The following is a 26,737-nucleotide window of genomic DNA, read 5'->3' as shown; positions in this document are numbered from 1 at the left end:
CCTGCGTGGCGTCGCTGCTGCCCGTTAGGAACGTTAACGCGCGTTACCGAGTTAAAAACGTGGGGTGAGGGAATGAGCCGCCTCCGCTGCCGGCCCCTGCCGCTTGCCTGTGCCGGCTGTGCCCCCTGAAGTTGCTGAGTTACTCCTTGTTAAGTCAAGGTGTGAAAATAAATAATAAAAAAAAATACTGCGTCGCCCTCAACATTGTCAGCAGTGTTAACTTCGCAGGGGTTCGCGTTGTGGCTGAGGGATTGCAAAGGGCTTCTTCAGAGAAGTAAAATCCCGCTCTTAGAAGGTGTGGGGGGCTTTGTTGTCACTTCTGGCTCACGGCCTTTTATTTACCAACACTAAACTAGAGATAAACATAATGTGCTCAAGTAACTGTCAAAGCATTCCCGATCCTGTGAATATCACTAGAAGTATGTTGTTGGGGGAAGGTTAATTTAATTTCAGGCAAGGCTATGTCCAGTCAGACCCAGGATCTTCGGGCAGATTTTTTATGTCCAGCGTCTGCTTCGTACTCCATAAACCTTTTAAGTGTTTACATGGGCACGCCTACCTCTGTGCCCGTGTTTGAAGTTCACTGATTAGCCCTGAGAACTGTCTAACTCTGCAGAGAGAAGTGAGACAACTAGCAATTACACGGTTGGAAACAGGGTGGCTCAGCATTACTGACAAAATCTCCTAATAAAAGCAGCAGTTTATGTTTTAAAAAAGAGAGATTTCTTTTCTACCGTAGTTTATTTAAAAAATAAGTACAAGATTTTCTTGCTCTTGGAATATACAACATTGTAAGATGATGATTGCAGATCCAGTAACTTCATTTTACTGAATTATTAATATTTAGGCAGGAGCAAGTGAACACTGAGCGTAATAAAACACTCGTTGTGTTACTAATTGCATATGAATAATATACCAAACACAGAGAAGATGGACCCCAGCATCACAGTGGTTGCATTAATTAGAATTTCTTTTAAAATATTATTACCTCATAAAGTTTTCCTTCTTTAAGTGTATGGCCCGGGAGCTCGGTTCTGCCCGGAGCTGTTGGGTGGGTGACGCTCCGCAGCCATCGACGCTGCTCTGGCACCCCAGGAACCGGCCAGCAGAATTCCTGCAGCCCCCCTGGACACGTCCCGGGGCTCTCCTGGCAGCTCCTCGTCTGACCAACTGCATCTAAAGGTGAGGACAGCCCTGTCCATGTTGCTGGCGCCTTGGTTCGGGTGACAGTGAAAGGGCTGAGTGTCCTGGTGAATGGTGCTATTGATTGAGTTGCTGAGTTAAGCTGACACGTTACATAGTTCTGGTCGTATTTTTAGAGGCTTCAGATGAACAAGGACATAGAGAGGCAGGCTGCAAATAGCTGCTTTGAGTGCTGAGTTACTCCTTGTTAATTAAAGGTGTGAAAATAAATAATAAAAAAAAATACTGCGTCGCCCTCAACATTGTCAGCAGTGTTAACTTCGCAGGGGTTCGCGTTGTGGCTGAGGGATTGCAAAGGGCTTCTTCAGAGAAGTAAAATCCCGCTCTTAGAAGGTGTGGGGGGCTTTGTTGTCACTTCTGGCTCACGGCCTTTTATTTACCAACACTAAACTAGAGATAAACATAATGTGCTCAAGTAACTGTCAAAGCATTCCCGATCCTGTGAATATCACTAGAAGTATGTTGTTGGGGGAAGGTTAATTTAATTTCAGGCAAGGCTATGTCCAGTCAGACCCAGGATCTTCGGGCAGATTTTTTATGTCCAGCGTCTGCTTCGTACTCCATAAACCTTTTAAGTGTTTACATGGGCACGCCTACCTCTGTGCCCGTGTTTGAAGTTCACTGATTAGCCCTGAGAACTGTCTAACTCTGCAGAGAGAAGTGAGACAACTAGCAATTACACGGTTGGAAACAGGGTGGCTCAGCATTACTGACAAAATCTCCTAATAAAAGCAGCAGTTTATGTTTTAAAAAAGAGAGATTTCTTTTCTACCGTAGTTTATTTAAAAAATAAGTACAAGATTTTCTTGCTCTTGGAATATACAACATTGTAAGATGATGATTGCAGATCCAGTAACTTCATTTTACTGAATTATTAATATTTAGGCAGGAGCAAGTGAACACTGAGCATAATAAAACACTCGTTGTGTTACTAATTGCATATGAATAATATACCAAACACAGAGAAGATGGACCCCAGCATCACAGTGGTTGCATTAATTAGAATTTCTTTTAAAATATTATTACCTCATAAAGTTTTCCTTCTTTAAGTGTATGGCCCGGGAGCTCGGTTCTGCCCGGAGCTGTTGGGTGGGTGACGCTCCGCAGCCATCGACGCTGCTCTGGCACCCCAGGAACCGGCCAGCAGAATTCCTGCAGCCCCCCTGGACACGTCCCGGGGCTCTCCTGGCAGCTCCTCGTCTGACCAACTGCATCTAAAGGTGAGGACAGCCCTGTCCATGTTGCTGGCGCCTTGGTTCGGGTGACAGTGAAAGGGCTGAGTGTCCTGGTGAATGGTGCTATTGATTGAGTTGCTGAGTTAAGCTGACACGTTACATAGTTCTGGTCGTATTTTTAGAGGCTTCAGATGAACAAGGACATAGAGAGGCAGGCTGCAAATAGCTGCTTTGAGTGGGAGGAGATGAAGCTGGTCCAAAAGGGACCACCTCCTCCAGTTCTCTTCTCTCGGGATGTTGTGATGATCTTGAATGTGGTGGGGACTTGGGTGTATCCTCAGATGGCCAGGTGAGGTGCAGAGACATCTATCAGGTTCCAGGAAATAGCAAAGCAGTCAAAGCCAGAGACTGAAAAGCCATACGATTAAGAAAGAAGTGTTCTCTAATTCTCATTTAGCTTTTTGTCCTTTCCTGACAGGGTTGGCCCATTTCTTAATTGACTCTTTTCTTCTTAACATATCTTCACATCAGTTGAGTACTTTTACCGGCTCCTTCTCGGTCACATCTTCCCTGTTATCCTTCTTGGTGATTTAACTAGCTACCTTATAGATAAGTGTCCACACCTCATTCTTTCAAAATGTGACTTTATGTTCTCTTTTATTACATGGATTAGTGTAAGTCTGGTTTATGTATACTCTTGTTTTTTACACATCTAATCTGCCTCAAGTAACATAACAGATCAGAGAACAGGTAATTTCATAGATCCTTACTTCTTTACAAAACATGTTCAGTGGGGCATCCTTTGGTTTATCTTAGAAGTTTTGCCAAAAAAATAATTATTTATGATGACACAGACTAATATTCACTGTGGGTGCTTTGCTTTCTAATTGGACTTACCACAGACTATTTACAGGCCTTCAGTATGTTTTGTTATTTTGTCACGGTTGTAGATGTGTTAGGTTTTAATTAGGTTATTTGGATATTATTTTTTCCAGCTATTAAATCAAACGAAGGGGAGATTTGGATCTCTGAGAAGCCTGGAGAATTGTTTTGTTCTACCTGTGATGTATGCACGTTTGCATTCCTGGCAACTAAAAGTTAAAAAAAATTGCCTGTGGACAAAAAAAATGGAAGTGGAGCTTCTAAAATCATAGGCTGTTATGGTCCTAAGGGAATCTTAAAACACAGGCAGAGATTGGCTATGAAAAGGAAAGGAAAAATGTGTGTCATGCTTTAAACAATAGACTTCTTTCATGTGGAGGACATAGATGTCTGTTAATTACCAACTGGCTTGAGGGTTTTGGAGTCTGGCCCAATATGCTGGAACTCTTAACCATCCACTAGCTGGCATATCCTTCAAGGTCCTAGCTCTTGGAGGCCAGTAATGTAATGGATTTCATCTTCATAGATTGTTCATGTAGTAGAAACGTTTTCATTTTTAGCTGCATTTCTGGCTTACAGTCTCAGTTTTCATTGCCGAAATAGATTCCAAACAATTGTATGAACACAGGAAGAAAGGACTGGTTTCAATGTTAGATGATGCTGGACCAAGTCAAGGAGCATGTGTTCTTTGTGCTGTGCCACAGCCCCACCACAATACACTGATCAAGGCAGGGAAGTGTGTCCCCTAATTTTGGGTTACTTGAATAAATAAACAAGATCTGAAAGCCTTTGATTACAGTGGCACTTGAAAGGGCCTGAGATCTCTGGAAAACAGGCAATAGATTAATATGATGAAAGGAACCCAAAACAAATGAATCCCTAAAAACCTTTTAATCTTCAGTTCTCCATGTGAACATAACTATATTTTTGTCTGAAATAAATTTTCACTGGTATTTTCTGAAGTATAGCTAATGGTTGTAAAGTATTCTGACCCTTTTTATGTGCTCGGATTATGGGTTTTCATGAGTAAAGGCACAAAGTATTTTCATTAAATGAAGATGTAGACAAATATTGCTAAGCAATCCTCAAGATTTAGTGAATTTGCAGTGTTCCCACTTCTAAGAGATGCTCTGTGGGGTGCTCCACAACTGATTTTTTATTTGCTTTTTATATTTTTAATCAAAGTGTAGAGGAAGCTGTCCTTGCAATGCCAGCTAATGTAAAGCTGATGGGTTAGTTCTGGTCTTGGTAGCAACTGTGCTAAAGGCAATAGAATGAGTGCCAGGCATGGAATTGGACCTGACCTAATAAAAGCCATGAAAAGGAGGCATATGGCAAAAACTTGAACTCATTCTTATGGGTAGATTGAATAAACACTTTCAAATAAAATGTCAAATAGACTGAAGGAAAATTGATTACAAGTGTAGAAAACAGAGTAAATGCATGTCATGGTGTAGAGGCTCAACAAACAGGGCTCTTAAGAAGAACATTCTGAACTAACTAGTCCTTAGTCACAGCCTCCTGTGGGAAAAATAATTTAGCTGAAGAAAACATTGGGTTTTTTCAGTTGAACGTTTTTCCTGATCCACTTCACCATCCTGCACCAGCAGTTGGTTTGGCCTAACTTTTTAGAGGTGTGGAAACTGGCAATAAAGTGTGGAGAGTAAGAGTAGCAAGGAGGGGAAGCAGAATTGTCCTATTAATATTTATTGTGTTTGTTTTTGTTAACAAGCATTATGAAGGGCCAGGGAAGCCACAGTGCTCTGAACACTTTAAATTGGCACTGGCAAAAAAAAAAAAGCAGTTCTGTTTGCCCCCTGCTTCTCAGCCCTCCCCTCTTCATTTGTGTCATTGCTCAGGGATCTGTTACTTATTTGGCTCAGCTAATTTTAAACATTGGGTTTTTTCAGTTGAACGTTTTTCCTGATCCACTTCACCATCCTGCACCAGCAGTTGGTTTGGCCTAACTTTTTAGAGGTGTGGAAACTGGCAATAAAGTGTGGAGAGTAAGAGTAGCAAGGAGGGGAAGCAGAATTGTCCTATTAATATTTATTGTGTTTGTTTTTGTTAACAAGCATTATGAAGGGCCAGGGAAGCCACAGTGCTCTGAACACTTTAAATTGGCACTGGCAAAAAAAAAAAAGCAGTTCTGTTTGCCCTCTGGCTTCTCAGCCCTCCCCTCTTCATTTGTGTCATTGCTCAGGGATCTGTTACTTATTTGGCTCAGCTAATTTTATCTGAATAGCTTTCCCCATCTAATTTGCTGTGCAGCCACTTCGTGTTTCTGCTTCTCTCAGGGAATTGGGGATGGCCTAGGGGCAAAATGAGCATCTGGAGATAGATGGATTGCTTTCTAATTTCATTGTCAGTGACATTTATCCCCATGTAAAGTGTTTGTGCAAATGTTTCTTTACTATGAGCAAAGTCTTGGTATGGACAGGACACTTACTGTGTCCAGGATATTGCAGATGGTTCTCATTGTGCAGCAGAGCCATCCTAAGCCTGGACCTCTCTGTGTTCCCAGTTGTGCTAGAAAAAAACAACAACCCTCCTGCTTTTTGCAGACAAGGGAGAGGAATGGGCTGCTTTTGGGGACAACTAGATTTAAATTCTTCATTATTTTTTCTGTAAAATTCTCGAATGAACGGAACCAAAGAAGCTATGTTGAAAACGTGTGAGACATCCTTTCAGCAGCACTGAACGAGCAAAGTCAACAATGGGCCCAAAACTTTGTAACCTTCCTTCATAAGAAATGTTACTTAATTGACTATAGTGTATGTATTTGGCCCACCTTACACAGAAGTGGATAGAAGTGCTACTTGTTACAAAAAGAGCAAGCTCTCTAGTAAGGTTCAGTGTAAAACAAACAGACTTCATGTGCACCTGCCAAAAAAAATTAAAAAAAAAAAATAATCCACCAAACTCTGCTGGTTATATTAGTTTACTGTGCAGATACAGTTTATCTCAAGTTTTTGACAAACCAGTTAAGCAGGTTGTGGTTTGGTAGCATAAGTTTTAAGTGAAGGATTATTTTTAAGAGTAACTGATTTTGTGAACAATTTCATGGCAACGTGCAAGAACCCTTGGATTAGCAGATCAAGATGTGTGCTGCAGCCTGGGCATAGGATTGAGGAAGAGGGGACAGGATCTCTTTTTGTTGTTGTTGTTGTTTTAATGGTTTATGACACCACAATTTATAGAAATATTTTTAAATTGCATGCCCCCTTCCTTCAAAAAAATGTTCATGGGTTGATGGAATTTTTCTTTTGTTCTTTTTGTATTGTAGCCTGGATTGTCCATTTTAGAAATGACTGATAAAGATAGTTCAAAAAATTTCACACAGATTACACGTAGTGAATCCCTCCACAGCTTCTCTGGCTTCTCCAAAAGCTGCATTTTAAATGGAAGTGGGGAAGTATGTTGTTGTTTTTTTCCAGCTGTTTAATTTTCAGGGTGCCCAACAGGATTGGATGTTTTATTGTTGAGGGTTTTTTTTTGACAAATTGGTTAATGTATCTCAGCAAACAAGCTAAGTAAGGCTGAACCTTCTGAATGCAAGCTTATTGCGTAGACATTGTGCTGACCTTTGGTCCTACTCCTCCTCATCTGCAGGCCATTATTAGGTCTTGTCTTTTACAGTACAAACTGTGTTTAGGTCCATAACTGCCTGTGACATCTGCAGCCCCAAGGCTGCAAAAATAGAAAAGTGAAAAACAAAGTGCTTTTGGTATAAGGCAGTTGGAATTAAGTCAGGTTTGAATGAACTTTGAGGTCAGATTGGCTTGGAAGTCTTTAGGTTATGTGCTGTTTGGAGAAGGTTTTTCACTTCAAAGAAACCCAATATTAATGTAAGGAGAGACATTCCCCTACAATTCATCTGTGTTCTTTTGTCAGGGAAAGGAAGATGTTGCCAGAGGATTTCCCGAGATATCCTCATGCTATTCTAGTTTCTTTGGCAGCAGTTAAATGCTAAGAAAATATTCACAGGGATGCTGGCCATTGTTTCTTCTCTCTCTCCTTGAGCTCTCCTTACCCTGTAATCTGAGTATCTCCTCATTGCAGTTCATAAGGTCATGGGAGAAGATGGCTGCAAAAGTACGTGACACTCCTGTCTTTGAGGATAGAAAACATGGGGGACTAAGCAAATGTTTGGCTCTTCATGACCTGATGTACTGTTACATCACTAATATGTTTCTAACATTGTTTATAGGAGTCTCTCAAAGTTTGAGGAGGAGAAGTGTGAGAACTGGTGACAATCGAGAATGTGCAGAGCCAAATACTAAAGGACAGTTTAAGCAAAGGAAGACTCTCATCTTGATTTAGAAGTAGTTCAAGTGTGGCAGCCAATGTTTTTTATAAAGATGATTAAAGAATACTCCTCAGATTTTCTTTAGGATTTAGGGCTAATGAGAAGTTCCAAAAATACCAGGAACAAAAAGAACAGTGACATATGTCTGATGGCTGCACTAAGGTTGTCAACAACAGTGCTGAAAAGGCAAAACTCTTGTGTACATCTGTAGTGAGAATGAATATTACAAGTAATCATGTAATGGTGAACAAATCCATCACATTACAGCAATAAATAAAGACTGAACAAATACTTTTGAAGATTTGTATTGTACATTTGTGGAGACTGAGGAACATTTTTTTTTAAATGATTAATGTAAAACTGTTCAAAACCTTAAGGACTGACACGCAGCACATGTATTCAGTGTGACTAATAGAAAATAGGTATTATAATGGGTCTAGTGTATCCGTTAGATTAAGGGTTTGGTCACTTCTGTCTAGGAAACTGACTCCTGAAAATGTTACACTTAATGAAGAATTATTGAATTAAGATAAAATTTTCTGATGTTCAGTAGTTAGTTGTTTGGTTTTTTTTTTAAAAAAACCAACACAACAAACCCAAATGAACACACAACTGGAGGAAAATGCAAAATCTTTCCTGACAGTTTTATCTAGGCCACACAGAGCAGAAAAATTACAAATGGTGGCGTAGCCTCATGTGTTGGATTGAATTAAAGAGCATATTAGCTGACTCCTTTGAAAGGTAATCTTAAACCTTTGAGAAGTTACTCACCGTCAAAGAAGGCTGGATGTATCTTCAGGATGAGGAACACTATCCTAAAAGAACAATAGAGCAAGGTATCAAGGCTCACGGGCAACAGTCAGCAGACAAGAAAGTCCCTGTGGATAAATGGCAGTCAAGAGCTGATAGTTGTCAAATACACTGAATGCAGAAAAGGAAATTTCCTTTTCAATATTAATGACCTCACTTCTGGAATATAGTCAGGCTTGATGGATTAAGTTAAAGACCTGTTTTTAAATTGAAGTCAGTACTGGTTATGAGTGTTGGAAAAATGTATCTAAACTCTTAATGTAGATGGCAACAGAGAAGCAAATTCTGAGTTTGTACCTGTCAGTGAAGGAAGGGGAGAACCATCAAAGAGCATGTTTGCACATACAAGAGTCACAGCAGCAAGAAGCAGTAAGTAAAAAAGAATATGAACTTGCATAAAAGGAAAAAAATATTTTAAGTGATAACTAGTTAACCATTGCACTAACTTACTGATGGACTTCTTAGGTTCTCCAACACTTTAAATAAATGTCAAGATCCAAGAACTTTCAAAAAACTGCTCTTGAACAAGAAGCTGTTGAGTTATATCAGACATTAATTCATGCTTTGTGAGAACCAGAGTAAGTCTTTGCAATTTTTCAATTCCTTTGCTGGTAGTGACAACATTTATTTGTTTTTTTAAGAAGAGGAAAACATTTGTATAAAACTTTTTTTTTTTTTTTTTCCCCAAAAAGGGCTTATTTCATAAGTCTATAGGAATTATTGGACCTCTGCAATTTAGGTTCTGTGTAAATTGTCACTGACTCTTATTATGCGTTACTTTTAAACTTCCTAACTGTGTCATCTATATTATTTTTAAAGAGAAAAAGTTAAAAATAGTGTGGTTGTTGGATTAAGTGACAAGGTGTTATATAGCTTAGGTTTATGCCTTTAGTTCCTTGGGTAATATGCAGCTGTTTGGATACAGATCTTTGTGTGCTGACATCTTTCAGTGGAAGTTCTTATGCTTGTGAAAGTAATTTCATCCTGTGATGACAGCTAGGAGAGACTGTCTTGCTGTGGTCATGGAAAGTTAAACAGGTATGATCCTTCCTAGGTGACCTTCTCACAGGATTCTGCCTGCTCTCAGAAAACAAGCCATTCCTTTTCCCTGGCACTCGAGTGGAAATTCCAAAATGGGCAATAAAGCCAAACATAATTTTATGTCCTTATGAGCACTGCTGTTTTGAAACAAATGTGTTCAGGATTTTTCTCTCTCAGTTTTGCTATCAGGCCTACAGGTCTGACTCCTTGGGTTTGGGAATCTCTGCCCAATTTAGTAGATATGAAATTTTGTGTCTTTGTGATGTTAGGCTTGGGAATTTGAGGAATGTCATATGAGAAAAAGAACTGAAGTCTTGAATGTCAATTTGATATTAGAAGATGTGTTCTGCTGGTGTTCAGACTCAAGTAGCTTCTGTCTATGATACAATAATTTTATTTTTTTTTTCAGATATACTGGATAATTTCTCATGTTTAGAGGCAGATGCAGCTTGAGACTCCTTTTTCATTTGTGAGGGGTAGATGTTACTCCCTTTCCATGCTAATCATCACCTTTTCTTTTTGTACAGGGCAGTAGCAGTCTCTTACCTTTCCAAAGTGTTGATTTGGATGGCAGTTGTTTTGTGACTGCAAACTGCAAAAACAAACACACAGGAGAAAAATTATAAGTTGTTTCTGTAGGAAGAGAGCAGATATGTAAACTACTTTTAGCATGAGAAAACTGACATTTCTTAAACTATTTCCAGAGGGTGTGACAATGATTTTAAGTATAGATCTGTGTGCTGTGTAACAAAGGGCTGTCAGATTCCATTGAGAGATGTGTAAAGGAGTGATGTTTGCCAAGAAGATTTACATCAGTGTATTTAACTTGATGTAACCTATGTATCTAGAGCTTGCCATTTATGTCATGTGGTGAGTTATTTTCTTCCAGGTATCCAGAGCTTGTCAGGGCTGATGATCCTTACCATGGGACAGAAAGCACAAGCATTCCAGGGTTGTGTTGGCTGACCACGTAACCCTCACAAAAAGGCACATTAGCAACACAATTATATTAGCAATCTGACAAGTGATGAATATATGTAGTTGTTTCAGAAATGTAAGATAGCAGATAAATGATTTTAGACACATGAAATAATCTTGCAATCTAATGAAGAAAAATGCTAGTGCTGATGCAGGGACTGTCTTCCATTGTATTTGACAGTGGGGTCTTACTTGGCTGTTCACATTTTTTATTTGTAGCAACTGTAAATAACTTTTTTTAGTGTGCTGTGACACAAACTGTAAGGTTGGGCCTCTCATGCTACATGTGTGATGAGAGGTGAAATTTTAGATATTGAGCAAAACATTTTCTTGTTCCCTCTGAAATGAGCTTTCCTTTTCACATTTTATATTGTGTAAATAGGCCTTGTCCACTGACATGGTTGGTTATACAAAGTTGGGATAGATGCAATTTGGAGAGGTGAAGACTTTAATTATTCTAAAAATATCTGCTTAGCTCTTCAGGGAGTTGCTGATTTTGGAGGACTACTTTCTGTTTGCATACATCTGGAAGTAAAATGATGATGTCGTCATGAGTTTGCTGCTCCTCCAGTTATGAAGTTGGAGTCAGGTATGGTTCTTAATTGTGTTTTACGTAGTAGATAAGGGATGTGATTAACATTTTATAAGTGACCCTTCAGAGCACGCATAAAATTTTAATCTGTTTCATTTTTCAGCTGTTGGGCTTTAGTAACCTCCCATTCAGCTGTAATTCCTGTTTGGGGTGAGAATGTGCAGGGAAAAGGATTAATTTTAGCTGAACTTCTTTAAGGACAGAGCTGATGGATGCCTTTAAAATGAGTAAGATTTTAAATGTGCTGGCCCTTGCATGAAGTATTTAATACATAAAGGTTTCTGATAGATAGGCTGGTGTCAGTGCATGATTATTGGAGTACATATGAATAATATGTTCAGTAAAAACCCCTAAGCAGTTTGTAAGAGTTACTGCAGGTCTTAAAAATAAATCTATATATATATATCTATATGTATATATATATATCTTAGCAATTGTTTATATTTGCATTAAATGCAACAGGAAGAAAAAGGCAGTATATGCTGAAGAACACTAGAGGGAGCCAGGAAGAAGAAGAGAGGAAAACCGTTGAAGACATGTTTGCATTTTTAGGAGCAGTTTATACAAAGCATCCATTTAAATCCTCCTGCTGACTTCAGCTCAAATGCAGCTACAGGTCAGCCGCTGCCTCTGGCTGCTCTGTGACCCCACACTTAACTGAGGAATTTTCAATTTTCTAGTCCTGAGAGAGGCCAGAAGCTTTTTAAATGGCTGTAGGGGAAACCACCTGCCCCTCTGCAGAACGTAGCCCTTCTGTTGCCTGGTTTTGTATTTGGATGAGCAACCAAGGGTTAATTTGCCTTTCAGTGCAGGTGGCTTTTCTGGAGCAGATCCATGGAGGGGAAGTAAGTGGGGGAGTTTGTAGTTGGGGTCGATTAGATGAGGAAGAGTTTTAATGTTATTAATTTGCATTATTGATTTGAAGCAACCACACTGGTCTTGCAGGGGATCTGTGGAAAATGGGTCTTTGTGAGCTTGTAGAATAACAAACAAGCATGAAGTTACTGTAAAGTCTCCCCTCTTATTTTATGAGGTTTTAGAAGTGTTGTTGGGCACACTTTGTGTACTGCTTTGTCATAAAACCAAATGCCTTGAGTTAAAGTGTAACAGCTTTACGATGTAGGTCAGTAATTTGTTTTTAGTTCCCCCTACCCCTATAGGTGGACATAATGTTGGTATCTTGGCATCAGTGAGAGCAGGATGAATTCCCATGGTGGTGGTGGGAGGGAATTCTTTAGGTTTTAGATTTTGGGGGGTAAGGAAATTTTTTTTAGTATTTAAAATTTCTTTTCATAATAATCTAGTATTACACAACTAAACTGAATTTTGATGGCCTGGGGTCTTGGCCTTGAGCAATTCTGGGGGAAAGAATGGCATTTTTTGTTATTATTTGAGGCTGCTTAGGGCTTTGGAATGCTCAAAGTCATCTCGGAGGAGGTAGACAGACTGGAAGTGAGTGATTAAATGAGCAGAATTAACATATATGTACTGCATATTTGCAATCCACCTCTGTAATTTATTGCTACCATGCTCATTGTTCAAGCCCCCTAATTTCCCTTTCTACTTAAGAAAAGAAATCAAAAGGGCAGGAATAATGGACTGGAGAGTTCTTCCTTTAGTCTTTATTAGATGGCATGATTTTAAGTTACAAAAACAAGGACAAACATTTCTCACAAGTACTCTCACCATGCTTTAGCCTGAGGGCTCTGCTCACTTTATAGGAAACAAATATAATGGAATTCAAATATGTGGAGGTTGGAGTCCTTTAGCAGTCCACAGAGCTTTTTTTTTTTCAGTGTACTTTGAGGCTTTAAAGCAGTGTTGGCTGTTCATAATTACATCATCCTAGATTTGAGATGTCTAGAAATTATGAATTAAAGCAGACATTTCTTCTGAAATATTTAATAACCTCTTGGTAACAACAACAAAAAAATCCCAACAGGTAAGAGCACTAAGTAATCACAACTTAATTCCTGTTGGATGGTTCAGGGCCTTTTCCTGTCATCTAAGAATTAACTGCACTGAAGATGAAACAGAGTAATAAAAAAGCAGGGATTTTATTTTTTTTTCCCCTGTCAGCAACTCTGCTTTCATAGAACCATACAATCACTAAGGTTGGAAGGGATCTTAAAGATCATCAGGTTCCAACCCCCCTGCCATGAGCAGGGAACCCTACCACTAGACCAGGTTACACAAAAGCTCATCCAACTTGGCCTTAAAAACCTCCAGGGATGGGGCATCAATGACCTCCCTGGGCAACCCATTCCAGGTCCTCACCACCCTTATAGTGAAGAATTTCTTCCTAATATCTAACCTAAATCTCCCCTCTCTCAGTTTAAAACCATTACCCCTTGTCCTATCACTATCTTCTCTGATGAAAAGCCCCTCCCCATCTTTCCTGTAGCCCCTTAAGTACTGGAAGGTGCTATAAGGTCTTTCCAAGAGCCTTCTCTTCTCCTGGCTGAACATCCCCAACTCTCTCAGCCTGTGTTCATAGCAGAGGTGCTCCAGCCCTTTGATCATCTTGGTGGCCCTTCGCTGGACCCTCTCCAACAGGTCTATATCTTTCTTGTGCTGAGGACACCAGAACTGTACACAGCACTCCAGGTGAGGTCTCACCAGAGCAGAGTAAAGGGGCAGAATCACCTCCCTGGCCCTGCTGGCCACACTTCTCCCCAGCCTGTATTTGTGCCTGGGGTTGTGCTGACCCAGGTGCAGGACCCTGCACTTGGCCTTGTTGAACTTCATGAGGTTGGCACTGGCCACCTCTCCAGCCTGTCAAGGTCCCTCTGGATGGTATCCCTTCCCTCTTGGGTGCCAACCACACCACACAGCTTGGAATCATCAGCAAACTTGCTGAGGATACACTCAGTCCCACTGTCCATGTCTCCAACAAAGATGTTAAACAGCACTGGTCCCAGTACTGACCCCTGAGGGACACCACTCGTCACCTGCCTCCATTTGGACACTGAACCATTGACCACAGCTCTCTGGGTGTGGCCATCCAGCCAATTTCTTATCCACTGAGTACTCCATCTGTCAAATCCATGTCTTGTCAGTTTGGAGACCAGGATATCATGTGGGACAGTGCCAAACACCTTGCACAAATCCAGGCAGATGACATCAGTTTCTCTGCCACCATCCACCATCTCTGTAGCCTTGCAGTAGAAGGTCACCAGATTGGTCAGGCATGACTTGCCCATAGTGAAGCCATATTGGCTGTCACCAATCACCTCTTTGTTTTCCATGTGCCATAGCAGACTTTCCAGGAGGAGCACTGTTTCTCCTGCTGCAATGCAAGAATGAGGGCAGATATGTTCCTTACTCTCCCAGTGCAGTGTATAGAGGGCTCCTGGTAAAGCCCAAAAGTATTTCCTCAGGCAGAAGACTGTCAAAGTTGGCCTCTAAACTGGGTGTATCTTCAATTTACTCCTCAGAACCAGGGAAACAGGCATATTTACTCCAAAAGAAAGGAAAATATGTTTTTAGATGAAGTTCTTAAGCTTCCAAAGGGTTTCTTACTGAGGATGTGCTGTGAATACTTCAGAGAACTCTGTGATACACAGATGATCCAGTGGGGCCCCTTAATGTACAACAGGAACAGCTTTTTTGAGATTATAGCGTCTGGGTTTGGTGTTTGTTGTGGTTTTTTTGTTTGTTTGTTTTTTATTTATTATTCAACTGCAGTTGAATATTGAACTTCATGGGGCAGCAGAGGGTGTCTTTTCACCTGTGAAGTGGTGATGGATGCACTGTGGGAAGGATTTAATTTCCCTGGGGTGAGGAAAAAAGGAGTTATTCTCTTAAATACACACAGTGCAAATCAATGACATAACACGCTCAGACTTTTGTGTTGCCTTAGGAAAAGCAGGTACCTCCAGGAGCTCAAGGGCAGAGTTTTTATCGTTTGACTTTCACTACGACATTCACCTGAAGGCTGCAGTACCCGATAAAAAAGGAAGGGCCAACCCCAGAGTGAGTGTGAGGTGTGGGAGTGCCACAGGGCACAGCTCCCCTTCCTCTCCCAGGTGAGCCAGGGCAGAGAGAGGTGCCCATGAAATGATGCCCAGTGCCCATTTTCCCCCCTCAAGTCTTTCCTGCCATGAAGTTGTCAGCCTGTGCTGAATGTCCACGTGCCTGCTAGGCTTTGTGGGGTAAGATGCCACTTCAGAGGGCTAGAGTGTCCCTCACTGAGCTCCCTCTGGAGGTGACCTGGAGAGGAACCCTGGCCCTGGCATCTGACGTAAAGCCTTTCTTTGTGTGCTGGAGGAAAACCTCGCTGTGGGTTTGGGGCAGAAATTGCCACTTGGTGTCACTTGTTGCAGGCCTTTCGGGTGCAGTGGGAGCAGCACTTGTGGCTGTTCCCAGTACTGTTCTGGGCAGCCCAAAAACATGGGGCTGAGGAATCTTGATGATCTGTTAGGTAAAGGGTAAGTGCCAATAGCAGCTTTGCAGAGAGGTCGAGAGCACAAATGTGCCTGGCACCTCCTGTGCAAATGCAGGGAGGTTACGGGAGCAGGGACTGCTCCTGCCTCTCTCAGCCCAGGAGGGCACCCTTCTGATTCCTGGCTCTTCAGAGTGAGGATTTGGGATACCCCTGCTTGTCTCTAGTAGGAATTGGGATCACTAGCAAAGGATGTTAGCCCTTTAAAATGTGGCTGTTTCACCCGCCTGTCTCAGAAATGAGGTTTCTCACTGTTTTTTGCGTGTTTGTAGGGCTGCAAATAGCTGCTGCAGGTGAGCCCTAAATCAAGATCTGATGTGACTGTAGTGCTGGTATGCAGCAAGGGGCTGACATTAGCTCCCCAGGCAAATGTAGCATACGGAATTATTTTTAATAATGTAGGAGTTTGGCTGGGCTTTGCCCTGAGGAAGAGGGAATGGGAGGTGAAATCTCCCCCCGAGCTGGTGAGCTCAGCAGAAATACATGCTGGGCTCTCATCCCTACCCGGGCTTGGCAGAGATCCGGGTGAGGATGGGATTTAAATCCTGCAGTGCCTGTGGTGGCTAGTAAGGCATCCTCCTTTCCCTGCTCTCAGTGCCTGTTAGACAGCCAGCGAGAGAAAGCCACTCGCTGTTCCCTCGGGGAATATGTGGTGCTTGCTAAGCAATAGCTGCCAAGAGTGAAGCATTAAAAATTCCTTTAACTGCATAATGTTGTATTTGTGTGCTTGATAATGGCTGGTAGTTCTTGTGCAGAATATATTAATTGTATATTTTTTTTTTTGTCTTCCCCATCACATTATTTTTTTGGAAAAAAATACTTTGGGCTAACGCATTTATTAAGTGGGATCTGATTTTCTTTCTTAAGAGTATACTGCGGATTCCCCTTCCAGTATTAACGTGAAAAAGCATGATGCTATCACAGAGTCAGGCAGGAAGGAGCTTCACTTCGCCGTCTCCGAGCAGGACTCTGCCGACAGACGTGGTGCGTTGATTTTATGATTACCGTGTGGGCTGCCTTCTTTGCATTCCCGGCAGGACAGCAAGGTGAATAATTCAATTCCAGCCGCCCCTGCCGGTGCCTCCCGTGAGCCGACACGCTTCGGGGGGGAATGGAAACTTACAGAAGCGATGCAAAACCGCCGCGTCTCCTCCTCCCTTCACCCTGAAGAAACCTCCCGGCGGAGCGACCGGCTTCTTCCTTTGCTTTTCCACGCGTTCCTCTGACGTGGGAGCTGGAGGGGTGTGCGACCGAGCGGGGAGGGGCCCGCCCATGCCCCCCCCACCCGCCGAGCTGGTCGGAGCGGGAGCGGCGAGGAGCCGGGACCTCGAGCGGGGAGTGGAAATTTACAGCTGCTTGCGAGCGCCTGTGCGTGCCCGAGAGATCCTTCCCGGGGCGGGAGGCTGAGCCCTGGGATCCCCGCTCCCTGCCACGTGTCGGACACCAGCGCTGCGGGGGGGAATGAAGTGGGATTCAATGGAAGAGCAGTGAGGGGAGGCGGCAGGGCTGTCTTCATCACCCCCCGGCCATGGGGCTGCCTGGGGGTGCCTAGGAGCCCCCACCTTCCCACGCACGGTGAGTGTCAGCGGGATGATGATGTGCTCTGACAGAAAGTTAAGTGATTTAATCGAACTTTTCTCCTTTTTTTTTTTTTTTGCTTCCAGTTAGCGCCAGCCTCTTTATTCTAAGCCGTTTTGCCTGCTTGTCCTCAATAGTTATTACGCTGTTCGGTTTTTATAGCTTTGTAAACTGTGTTACCAGGAGTGGCCTTTGAAAGCAGGCAGCCCTAAACAATGCTCCTCCTGTTACATAAGGCGCTGGCTCCACGACCAAGCGCCCCGTGTCCATGGAATATCTCTGGAAATGGCTTTATTTACAGTGTGGTTTCCAAAAATAAAATATCTGCAATATATCATTCCTCTTGCTCCTCTTCTGCTGACTGCCGGCAACTGCGGGGCTGGCTCCGGAGATGCAGAGGAATGAGAGCGTGGCCACTTGCATAAGGCAGTGGGAAATGGTTAGAGATGCAGGGCAGATGAGCGCGCATGTGAAGTGCCACAAGAAACGGCAGATGTAAATTAACCATCTCATTATTTGTCGTCCATAGGTCTTGTCAACCTGAAATGCTAATTCGGTGCAATGGGCTGTTCAGGAAGTTATTATCAGACAGAACTTTCATTGAGCTTAAGGGAAGTTGTTTTGGTTTTTTTTCTGAGCAAAGACTAAAATGCTACATGAAGTACTGCTATAGAGGAGTGTGTTACCAAGCTATTGCTGTGGCAGGCTTGCCAAGAGCGTACTCAAGGGAATGCCGTGTAGAGAGGTAACTTTCAGTAATATTGAACAAAAATCAAAAAGTATTGACATTCCTTGGTACTGGGTGTAGAGGAAGTCCTATTCCCTGTTGGCTGCTTTCCATGCTAGTTAGATTATATTACCAGTTTCCATTAATTCTACTGTGATTATTACTAATAGAGATGGAAATTTAACTTGGTTTCCCTTTTCCTTAAGTAAATGAAAAGCTGTTAATGGTAGTTCTGTTAGAATTTTGTGTGCTACAGAGATGTTATGAGTTAAGAGATCTCTTCCTGCCTGACTGAGCTTGTGGGAGTTTTGGTGTGGACTACAGTTAGACATGGAATTGAATCCTTAGTTTTTTAGGTTTGTAAAACCTTCATGGTGACAAGTGGAAACAGGTATCCCAAACATTCTTGACTCATTGATCCTGAATATTTAGTGGCTGTGATACCACTGTTTTCTTTCTAGCTTTATTCGGTGTAACGTAATGATGTACTACTCCTAGCTAGTTAATTAGCATGGGTGGGAGAGCCTGGGTAGTCCTGTGATACAGAGGTGATTGATGCCACAGGATGCTGCTTCTGCTTGACTTTAGAATCCGAATTGCAGTGTGCAAATGCTGTTTTGTAATAAGCATTTTCTTATAATAATAATAATAGAAGTGGTAGCACAGGACTTGCTGCAATAAAAATACACTAGGCAGCAAAGTCAAACACTCAGAGTTCCTAACTTTAATTATGGCACTTATCTATGCCAATGAAGTCTCTTCTCTGTACCCTACTCAGGATACTTTAATTAAGTTTGTATCATCACACATTTACATTCCCTTTCTCATCATCACTGTCTCACTCTCGAGTTGGCTGGTGAACACCTGAGCTGTAGCATCTGCTCCAGCAGCCCAGTCTCGCTACTTTCCTTCCATCTATCCCCTCTTCCCCTTCTGTGCTAGTACAGCTCTTTGTAAGACTCTGGTGAAAACTGGACTGACTTTTTTTCCCCTGCCAGGCTATTTTTTGTTAACCTGGGTCAGTTCCCTGACGTGGCTCAGCACGAGGCCCTGCAGACAGTGGTACCACTCCAACAGAGGCTGAAGGGATGTGGACAGGGTGGCACTGTCATGGAACAAAATGTCTATCAAACTGTTGCCTCAGTGACCAGATAGCTCTTAGGTGTTTCATTTTATCCCCCATGTTTGCTGAGAGCTTATATGGGCTTTTTGGTTTTTATTGGATGGGCATTCTAGCACTCAATTAAAAATAGTATTGTTAATTTATTTGAGTGCTTCCATAGAGCTACACTGCAGCACTTGAGTCACCACAAATGCCTTCAGTTTCATAACAGTATTGAACAATTATGTGATACTATGCTCATTCTGAAGCCACTATCAGATTAAGGACAGAGCTGCCTACTTACTTTCCATGTCTGATCTTCAGGATGCTTACGGTCTGCTAAAAGAAGATGGTGATGGTAGGCATTACTGCAATGTTTTGTGTTTTCAGGTGAAGTTTCAGCCAATATCCACCCTCATTCCAGGTACTACAACAAGTAGCCAACAGCAAGGCTAATGATGAGTAAATTCTTGAGTTTTTAGAATAATTTTGTTGCCAAACAGAGATGACATTTATTCAGCCTAACAATAAAACTGTCTTCATTTCTGTTAGTCTTTTGTCTCCTTTACAGTGTACCTTCCAAAATTTGCAACTTGTTGAGGATTTGTAGAGAAGTTACTTGTGGTGTAGCCCCAACTCCTTCTGTCTATAGAATGAAACATGGGTCATGTGAGGGGGCTGCATGGGGGAGGAGAGATCAGATTTTTCTGGGTGATCATTACACATGGGGGCTTCCATCCCTGGTTTAAGTACATGACTCAACTTGCAAGAGGGAGAAATGAGGAAGCAATAAAGCATCTCTTCCAGTATGTAGAAGCTGAATTAGGCAAAATTATGAAGAAAGTGTGGTAATTCTGGCCCCAAGTGTATGAGTATTAGGTGCACTGGGGTGAATGAAAAATTAATGTCTTTTTCCACTCAAGAAGCTCTCACCCTATATGAGTTATTGAAACATTTTGACTCTGATCAGTAAGTTGATGAAGGTTAGTAACTAAGACAGAATGGCTGTCTGATACTTGATGGGAAGGAAATTCTTTTGCTCATTCATTTTTGAAGCCCAAATGGCTTGTCTGCAAAGGGGACATGGATCAGCTCACGTATTCTCTCCCATTCTTGCCTTCATGGGTAGGAGGAAGCGTTTGTCACCAAGCTGCTTCACTGAGTCACTTCATAGTGGGATGGACTGGTGAATATGGTGATGTTGCTGTCTGCATTTTGCCTTCATCATGCTTACAAGCTCAGCTGAGCTGTAATCTTTTGAGAAAGTAGATGATTAAGAGCAAAGATATCGAGAAGGATGCCTATAAAGAGAGATAGGTCTCTTACTCTACTTTATAGTTGTATTAAAGAGCTTGAGTTGCAGTGATTCTTTTTTTTTTTTATGTGTATTCCCTTAATGAGCAGATAAACTATCAGAAGAGGTATTTTGAAGACTAATAAAGTATACATTTTGGTGTCAAATGATCTAATGATTAATTCCTGACACAGCCACTGAATTTTAATATGATCTTGGGTAAGTCTTCTAGTATTCTGTGCTTCAGCCTCTCCCTTTGCAGAGGGGGCCAAGTAACAGGAGGTATATAGGTGTGGTTTTTTTTGGAAGTTTGTTTTTTCTCTTGGTTAAATGTTTTCAGTTTGTGGCCTCTGAAGGAAGGTATGTCCTGAGTATGAAGGGATGTTACGTTACCTTCAACAGGACACTGAATACTTGAATACTTACATCTTGTAAACATAATCCACCTCTGGATTCAACTCGCTGCTTAAGTCTACATGAGATCTATATTTTCAATATTTTCTAATTATATTATATTTTTCTTGAACAGAAACAGCTAGATATTTTTAAAATGATGCTTTTAAATTGTCTTTTGGTGTTTCTTTTACTTACTTAAAATAAAATCCGTGCCATTTTTTTCTCCCAAACAAACACAGAATTATATTCCCTGAAAGTATTTTTATAAATGTAGGGCTTGTAAAGTCCTCTGGGGACCCTGGCACTGGTGGCTGAAATGTCTTGTTCATACTGATGGCAACAGCAGGCTTTGGAAACCACTGTTCCTGCTACAGCGTTGCTGGGGTGTTCCCTCTGTGACCAGGAGAGACAACCTCTGAGGCCAGGGGAGTCAGTCCAATGAGATACAGCTGTTTCTTTCTGTGGTATCATAAGCTCCTTACAAGAGCGCCAGTGAAATAACATAATCACAACTAAATGTTGGCTCGTCCCCCATTATGAATTCAGGAGTGTCCACGGTGCTTTTCTGATGTTATAAAAACATATGCTGTTGAATAACCATTAGATGGAAAAAGTTTTCCTAGAAAGTAGGAAAGAAAGGGGCTCATTCAGCCCTGTCCCTTGCTGCCAGACAGCAGTGTCAAAAAATTATGAGCAGATACCCTGTAGCAGGCCTGGTAGAATAGGTAATTTCAAAATCTCAAAGCTGCAGTGGTTGGAAACCTTTGCATTTTCAGTTTAAGTTTATTCATCAGCAGTTTATAGCCATTTGCTTCTGCATAAATAAAGTGTTATTTGAGCTGAAATAACTTCTTGGGATTCCCTGTATTTTTATTCTAAGCTTGCCAAGGTGAGCACTTCTAACCAAGTAGACATGCTGGTCTTCCTGTTTATCCGGCCAGCATAGGGTCCCTCTCTACACCCACTCTAATCTCTGTTGGTTTTACGTGACTGCTGGAGCTGAGGTTTGTGTACAATGTCCATGTGAAATTCTATCAAGACTTGGTAAAAGACATGCATGCCTTTGTTTTTCTACTGGTTACTTTCTTAATTTGTCATGGATTTGTCTTTGTCTTTCTCCTGTTTGAAAAATACTGGTGTAGTCACTGTGTATCTGTCATTTCTCATGGTAAGTCCTTAGTTTGAAGCAGATATTCATGGAATTATAGAGTAGTTTGGGTTGGAAGGGACCTTTAAAGATCATCTAGTCCAACCTCCCCTGCAGCAAGCAGGGGCATCGTCAACTAGATTAGTTGCTCAGAGACCTGTCCAACCTGACCTTGGATGTTTCCAGGGATGGGAATTCTAGCAGCTCTTTGTCTCTTCTCCCATTCAGCATTATTTGATACTTAATTTTTGTCCCATTTTTATTATCTCAGTCCTTAAGGCCATCCAGTTTCTCAGGTAGTAATACTCCAGTTTTCTGTATTGATAATATCTTCTTCTTTTGAGTCACCACAATTTTGTGTAGGTTCTTATTCCCATGTCTCTAATTGCTCTTACCTTCTCAGATGATCAGTCTCCCCTTACACGATAACTTTCCTTCAACTACTTGATTTTCTATTATATTCAATAATAGTGTATTTCCATTTCAGATGCCTGGGTTCTACTGTTTTGTCTGTCTAAAAATGTATTCATAAGGGATTGCAGTATGAGCTACCTTTGGTAACCCTGTGATGCATTCTCTTCAGTTGTCATTCATTTTTGTGCTTCAGTTATTTTTAGACTGGTTTCTTGAGAAAACAAAGCCTATATGGTCACACTGTCAATCTCTCATCCTGCTTCTCTTCCCATGATAACTTATGAACTTACTGGCCAATTTCCAGCAACCTGAACAGAGGGCAAGACGCCTGGACAATATCAAGTTCCAAAAAATGGACTGAAAATAAGTGATGAAAGGAATAGGGAATTCAAACCAAACTAGTGCCTCTACCGAAGAGAAGACTTTCCAAGTAAAGCCTAGAGAGCAGAGAGTTGACACAAGGACAGGACAGAAATGTCCAGCTGTGTTAAGAGCTTTAGAAAGAGCTTGTGCTTTCTTTGATGCTGGAGAATCCAGTCACAAGCAGCAAAGCTGAAGGAGAGGAGTCCCTGTTTTGCTGCATGCCTTATGGAATAGCCAGCCATTGGACTAAGGGCTACAATGCTCCAATCTCAGCAAAGTGACTTTGCCCAGGTTTGCTTCTACCTGTAATTGTGAGTAGCATGTGCCCCCTAGGAGATTCCTGTATGGAGAAGCAAAAGGGAACATAACCTGCAGCTGCTGGTAAGTATTTTCTGAAGTGATGTAACATCTTTTCCCAGATGCTGATTGGTTAAAAACTGTGTCCTGAAAAGGAGGAAATCCAAAAACATTCTTCAATGCACATCTGGGGCATTTCCCCCCCGTCTCCCTCCACTTGCATACAGCAGATGCTTTGCGTGCGAGACTGATGAGTGAACTGAAGCAGAGACTTGGCTCTGTTCAGCAAGGTGATGAACTAAACAGTCTCCTGAGTCTCTTCCTGCCCTACTATTGGTGATTTTGCTGTTGTCATTAGGACGCTGGTAGGGCATGAAATGAAGAGAAATAGTATTTCACTACTGAGCAGTGCTGTGATGACTTGGGGTGAGACAGGAACGATACAGTGGAAAAGGGCTAGCCTGGCTCTTGGAGTTTTATGGCAAAATTAGTAATTATTTAAATACAGACACCATACTCCAGACAGCTATGTATATTATTTTTGGGGAGGAAAATGTGTATATGGTTTATAGCCAGCATTTCTGTTAGAAATGTGGACTTCATGTTTTTTAAAATCTCAGAATCTCGAGCTCATGAGTACTTCAATGAAAAAATTAAATTACCTCCTTCTTTGCTTTTCCTTGTATGGAGATTTCAGCAATCTGAATAAACCTACCCCACCTGGGATGAAAATACTTCTCTGAAGTGCAATGTGCTTGTTAAGCTCCTGCTCTCAGACTGACTCTCTCTTGCATCTTCACGTCCTCTGTCTTAACAGCTAATAAAAACATGCTGAATCAGGTCCTTCTTGAAGTATTTAGTGAATTACTGATCTTCTCATTGCAGCCCATGCAGGATTATGGCGTGCCTGGGGGTTGCTAGCAGTGTTTAAAGCAATTAATTCTATAATCCTAGCATCCCAGTCCTTTCCAATGCTTTTATGTAGCCGAATGTGCCCAAATGAGTTAGTTATTAGTACACCCAGTCTTCAGTCTTGAACGTCAGGTTGAGGTGTGACTCTGCTCTTGCTGGTCAGGTGGTGCTGCCAGAGCTTGTGGTTCTCAGCTCCATGGGAGCAGGACGCCACAGCTGAGACCTCAGCCAAGTAGTGAAGGTCACATAGCCAAACCTGCAGAAATAAAATTCAGTTTGAACTGAACCATGAGGAGCTTGGAAACAGAAATCTGAAAGGTGAGTGTGCTGAATGTGAAAATATTCCTGTAAAACTGATCTAACAACAAATGAGAAGCTATATACAAATTCACCTACTCTGGACATTGTAAAGGAGCTTTGGGTTTAAATAAGACATTTGAAAATATTTCCTGTGTATCATGGAAACTGGTCTTGTAAAAATAATCTTAAAAAAAATTTTGAAATGTTTTCAAGAAGATGTTAGGATAGAGTCTGTATAGATTTTATTTATTATTTTTTTTTAAGTACTCCTCTATGGTTCGAACTTTGTACTTGGTTGTTTCATATGGTTGCTATTTGTAGTTGGAATAGAATGTGTATCTGATCTGGGCATTAATCCTATAGAATATTTGGGGATTAGTAACACATGGATGTATGGCACAAATGGGGTCATACTTCCTGATGGATTCTGTAGCATGAAACAAGTAATGACAAAACCTGAGAGGACTGGGCTCTTTGGGACCACTGGGAAAACGTGACACCATTCTGTTTTCTGTGTGTGTTGTGGTCATTTACTTATCTCCTTTAAAGCCTCTGTATAAAGCTTTTTTTTTTTTTTTTTTTTTTTTTTTTTTTTTAAGAGTAAATTTTGGAGAAAAATAAGGAGATTGGAGTGGTTTGTGTATATATTTATGTTTTCATAGGTAATCTTGCAAATCTATGTGTGGAGGGATGGTGATGGTTGTATTTTATTAAACAAACTAAAGTGCAGTCCAGAATGGTGATGGGCTCTCCCTGGAAAAGGGGTACTGCCTTAACCAGAGCATATTCCTGTCTGTAGTCTGTCCATTGACTTCAGTAGATCTTTGTATCAGACCCGCAGCAAAAATGGGAGTTCACAAAATAATGTTAAGAAGGATTAGAAACTTAAACTACTCTGTTTCTTTCATGTATGTATACAGTGATGTGGTATTTGCCTTTCTGACTATACAAAGGAGGAATGTTTTAAATTAAAAAAAAAAACAGCAACAAAAACAAACAAAAAAGCCCCACAAACAACCAAAGAATTAGTTAAAATGGTCAGTCTTTCATTTAAATAACATGAAAACATTTGAGTCCGCATATGGGCCTGATCCTCTGTTTCTGATTTAATTCTGGCAACATTTTACTCAAGTGAGATCCGACCCACAGATTCTTGAAGTCTGTCAGATTCCTAAACTGCTTCCCCTCAAGAAGGTTTAGGCTGGAAAAGAAAAGCAGATGAAGAACAAGGAGCTGGGATCTTCTCTTACGATGCTCTAAACAAAGGACACTTTGGGTATTCTGGCATCTAGAGCTAGTTACCTGCATCCTGATAAAGCTGGTGAAGTTTGGCAGAAGCCCCTATCAGAAATCCAGTGGAGTCTGCCAGATACACAGCGTCCAAAAAACGTTGGACATAGGCATAGACTCACTGGAGTGCTGACCTGTAGGCCAGGGGCTTTAGGAAGCACCCAGCTCTGGCACAAGTGCTGAGTAGTTGTTTTCCACATGCTAATGGTGGCTTGTGGAGGAACTTGCAAAAACTGTACACGGGAATATTTACTGCTCTACTGAGTAACTGAAGCAGAATATGGTCCCCGAGGCATAATCTTCTTTTGTCCATGTCTTTGTGTGTTTTTATTGCATTTTTGTATAAACCTAAAAAGCTATTTTTGTTTCTTATTTGATTTAAGGCAGTCCTCTTCTTTCCTGAAGGAAGAAATCCAGGTGAAGAAAAAACATGCCTTTGTTTAGTAAATCGCACAAAAATCCTGCTGAGATTGTGAAAATTCTGAAGGAAAACATGGCAATATTGGAAAAACAAGAAAAAAAGACAGACAAGGTATGAGGTAACATTGTAGAAGACCAATAAGGTTTTTATGTGGGGAAAATGGTAGAATAAAGGGAATAAAGCTGTTTGCTCACTGCCCTGATTCTGCAAGCTCTTGCACATGTAAGTAGCTTTGTGTTTGAAGGCTTTTGCTGAAACCAGGGGGCTTTTGCCTGGATCAAGATCTGGGGGTCAAACAGAAAATGCTGAGATCCAGGAGCCTCAGCCAAAATGAAGGGTGATCTCCTACTGCTTCAAATTGCAATGCTTCTATAGAGGGCTCTTTGAAAACTATGATGCCATTAATTGATTTAAGCAGGATAACAAGTGAGACTGCTAATTAATGTGTAGGTACCCTCAGAGCAAAAGTTATTCCTGATGAGCATTGCTTGCATAAAATAGCATGCATTCAGTTGTATAAAAGAGATCTCATTATCAGTTCTTTCCAATCTTCTGGGTGCTAATGCTTCCTAAGTGAACTGTACTGCTTGTATTCTAATGATGGTGCTAGGTTTTTGCTAACACTGTTGGTCTTCTCTAACTGTGTGACACAGACTTGAGTTACTTTTGCCACTCTGCCAGTGACCAGTTGAGAAGATGCACCCCATACGTACAAAATGCTCCCAATTTGGGTTTTGTGCTTAAATAAAATAACTTGTGTGTGTCTGAGACTCCAAGCCTCTGTATTATTGCTGCAGAAGTATGTGATTTTAATTAACAACAAACTAATTTTAAGTTAAAACTGAGTGTCAGTGGAAACAGAAATAGCTGGCAAGTGACATGAGCACCTACTTTGTGCAGCTGATGTTTGTGTGTGTGTGTGGCATTCCCCACCTTGTGCAGCAGCCCATATTAGAACAAACCCAACCCAAAAGGTAAGCATGGAGACCTTCACACCCTTAGTGAAATCCTCTTGAAACTTCTTGGTTCAAAGCAGGTAGCTCAGTGTATTAATTATGTAAG

At 41.4% G+C, this 26,737-nt stretch overlaps 2 protein-coding genes across 2 annotated transcripts in view; one reads left to right on the top strand and one right to left on the bottom strand.

Annotated features, from left to right (window-relative positions):
- Positions 1–16,708, bottom strand: part of SETDB2 (SET domain, bifurcated 2) — a 35,456-nt gene extending 18,748 nt beyond the window's left edge. Inside the window, exons 1-3 of the mRNA XM_009999083.1 lie at positions 16,558–16,708; positions 9,967–10,012; positions 8,341–8,384 (exon numbers count right to left, since the gene is read on the bottom strand). Coding sequence (XP_009997385.1) covers positions 8,341–8,384; positions 9,967–10,012; positions 16,558–16,708 — 241 coding nt within the window. The remainder of the gene's footprint in view (positions 1–8,340; positions 8,385–9,966; positions 10,013–16,557) is intronic.
- An 8,976-nt stretch (positions 16,709–25,684) lies between these two features.
- Positions 25,685–26,737, top strand: part of CAB39L (calcium binding protein 39-like) — a 36,907-nt gene continuing 35,854 nt past the window's right edge. The window contains exon 1 of the mRNA XM_009999070.1: positions 25,685–25,786. Coding sequence (XP_009997372.1) covers positions 25,685–25,786 — 102 coding nt within the window. The remainder of the gene's footprint in view (positions 25,787–26,737) is intronic.

Source organism: Chaetura pelagica, unplaced genomic scaffold, assembly GCF_000747805.2.
Source record: "Chaetura pelagica isolate M959 unplaced genomic scaffold, ChaPel_1.0 scaffold226, whole genome shotgun sequence".
Taxonomy (NCBI): Eukaryota; Metazoa; Chordata; class Aves; order Apodiformes; family Apodidae; genus Chaetura; species Chaetura pelagica.
Note: the sequence above shows the minus strand (reverse complement) of the source record. Positions and strands in the feature narration are given on the sequence as shown.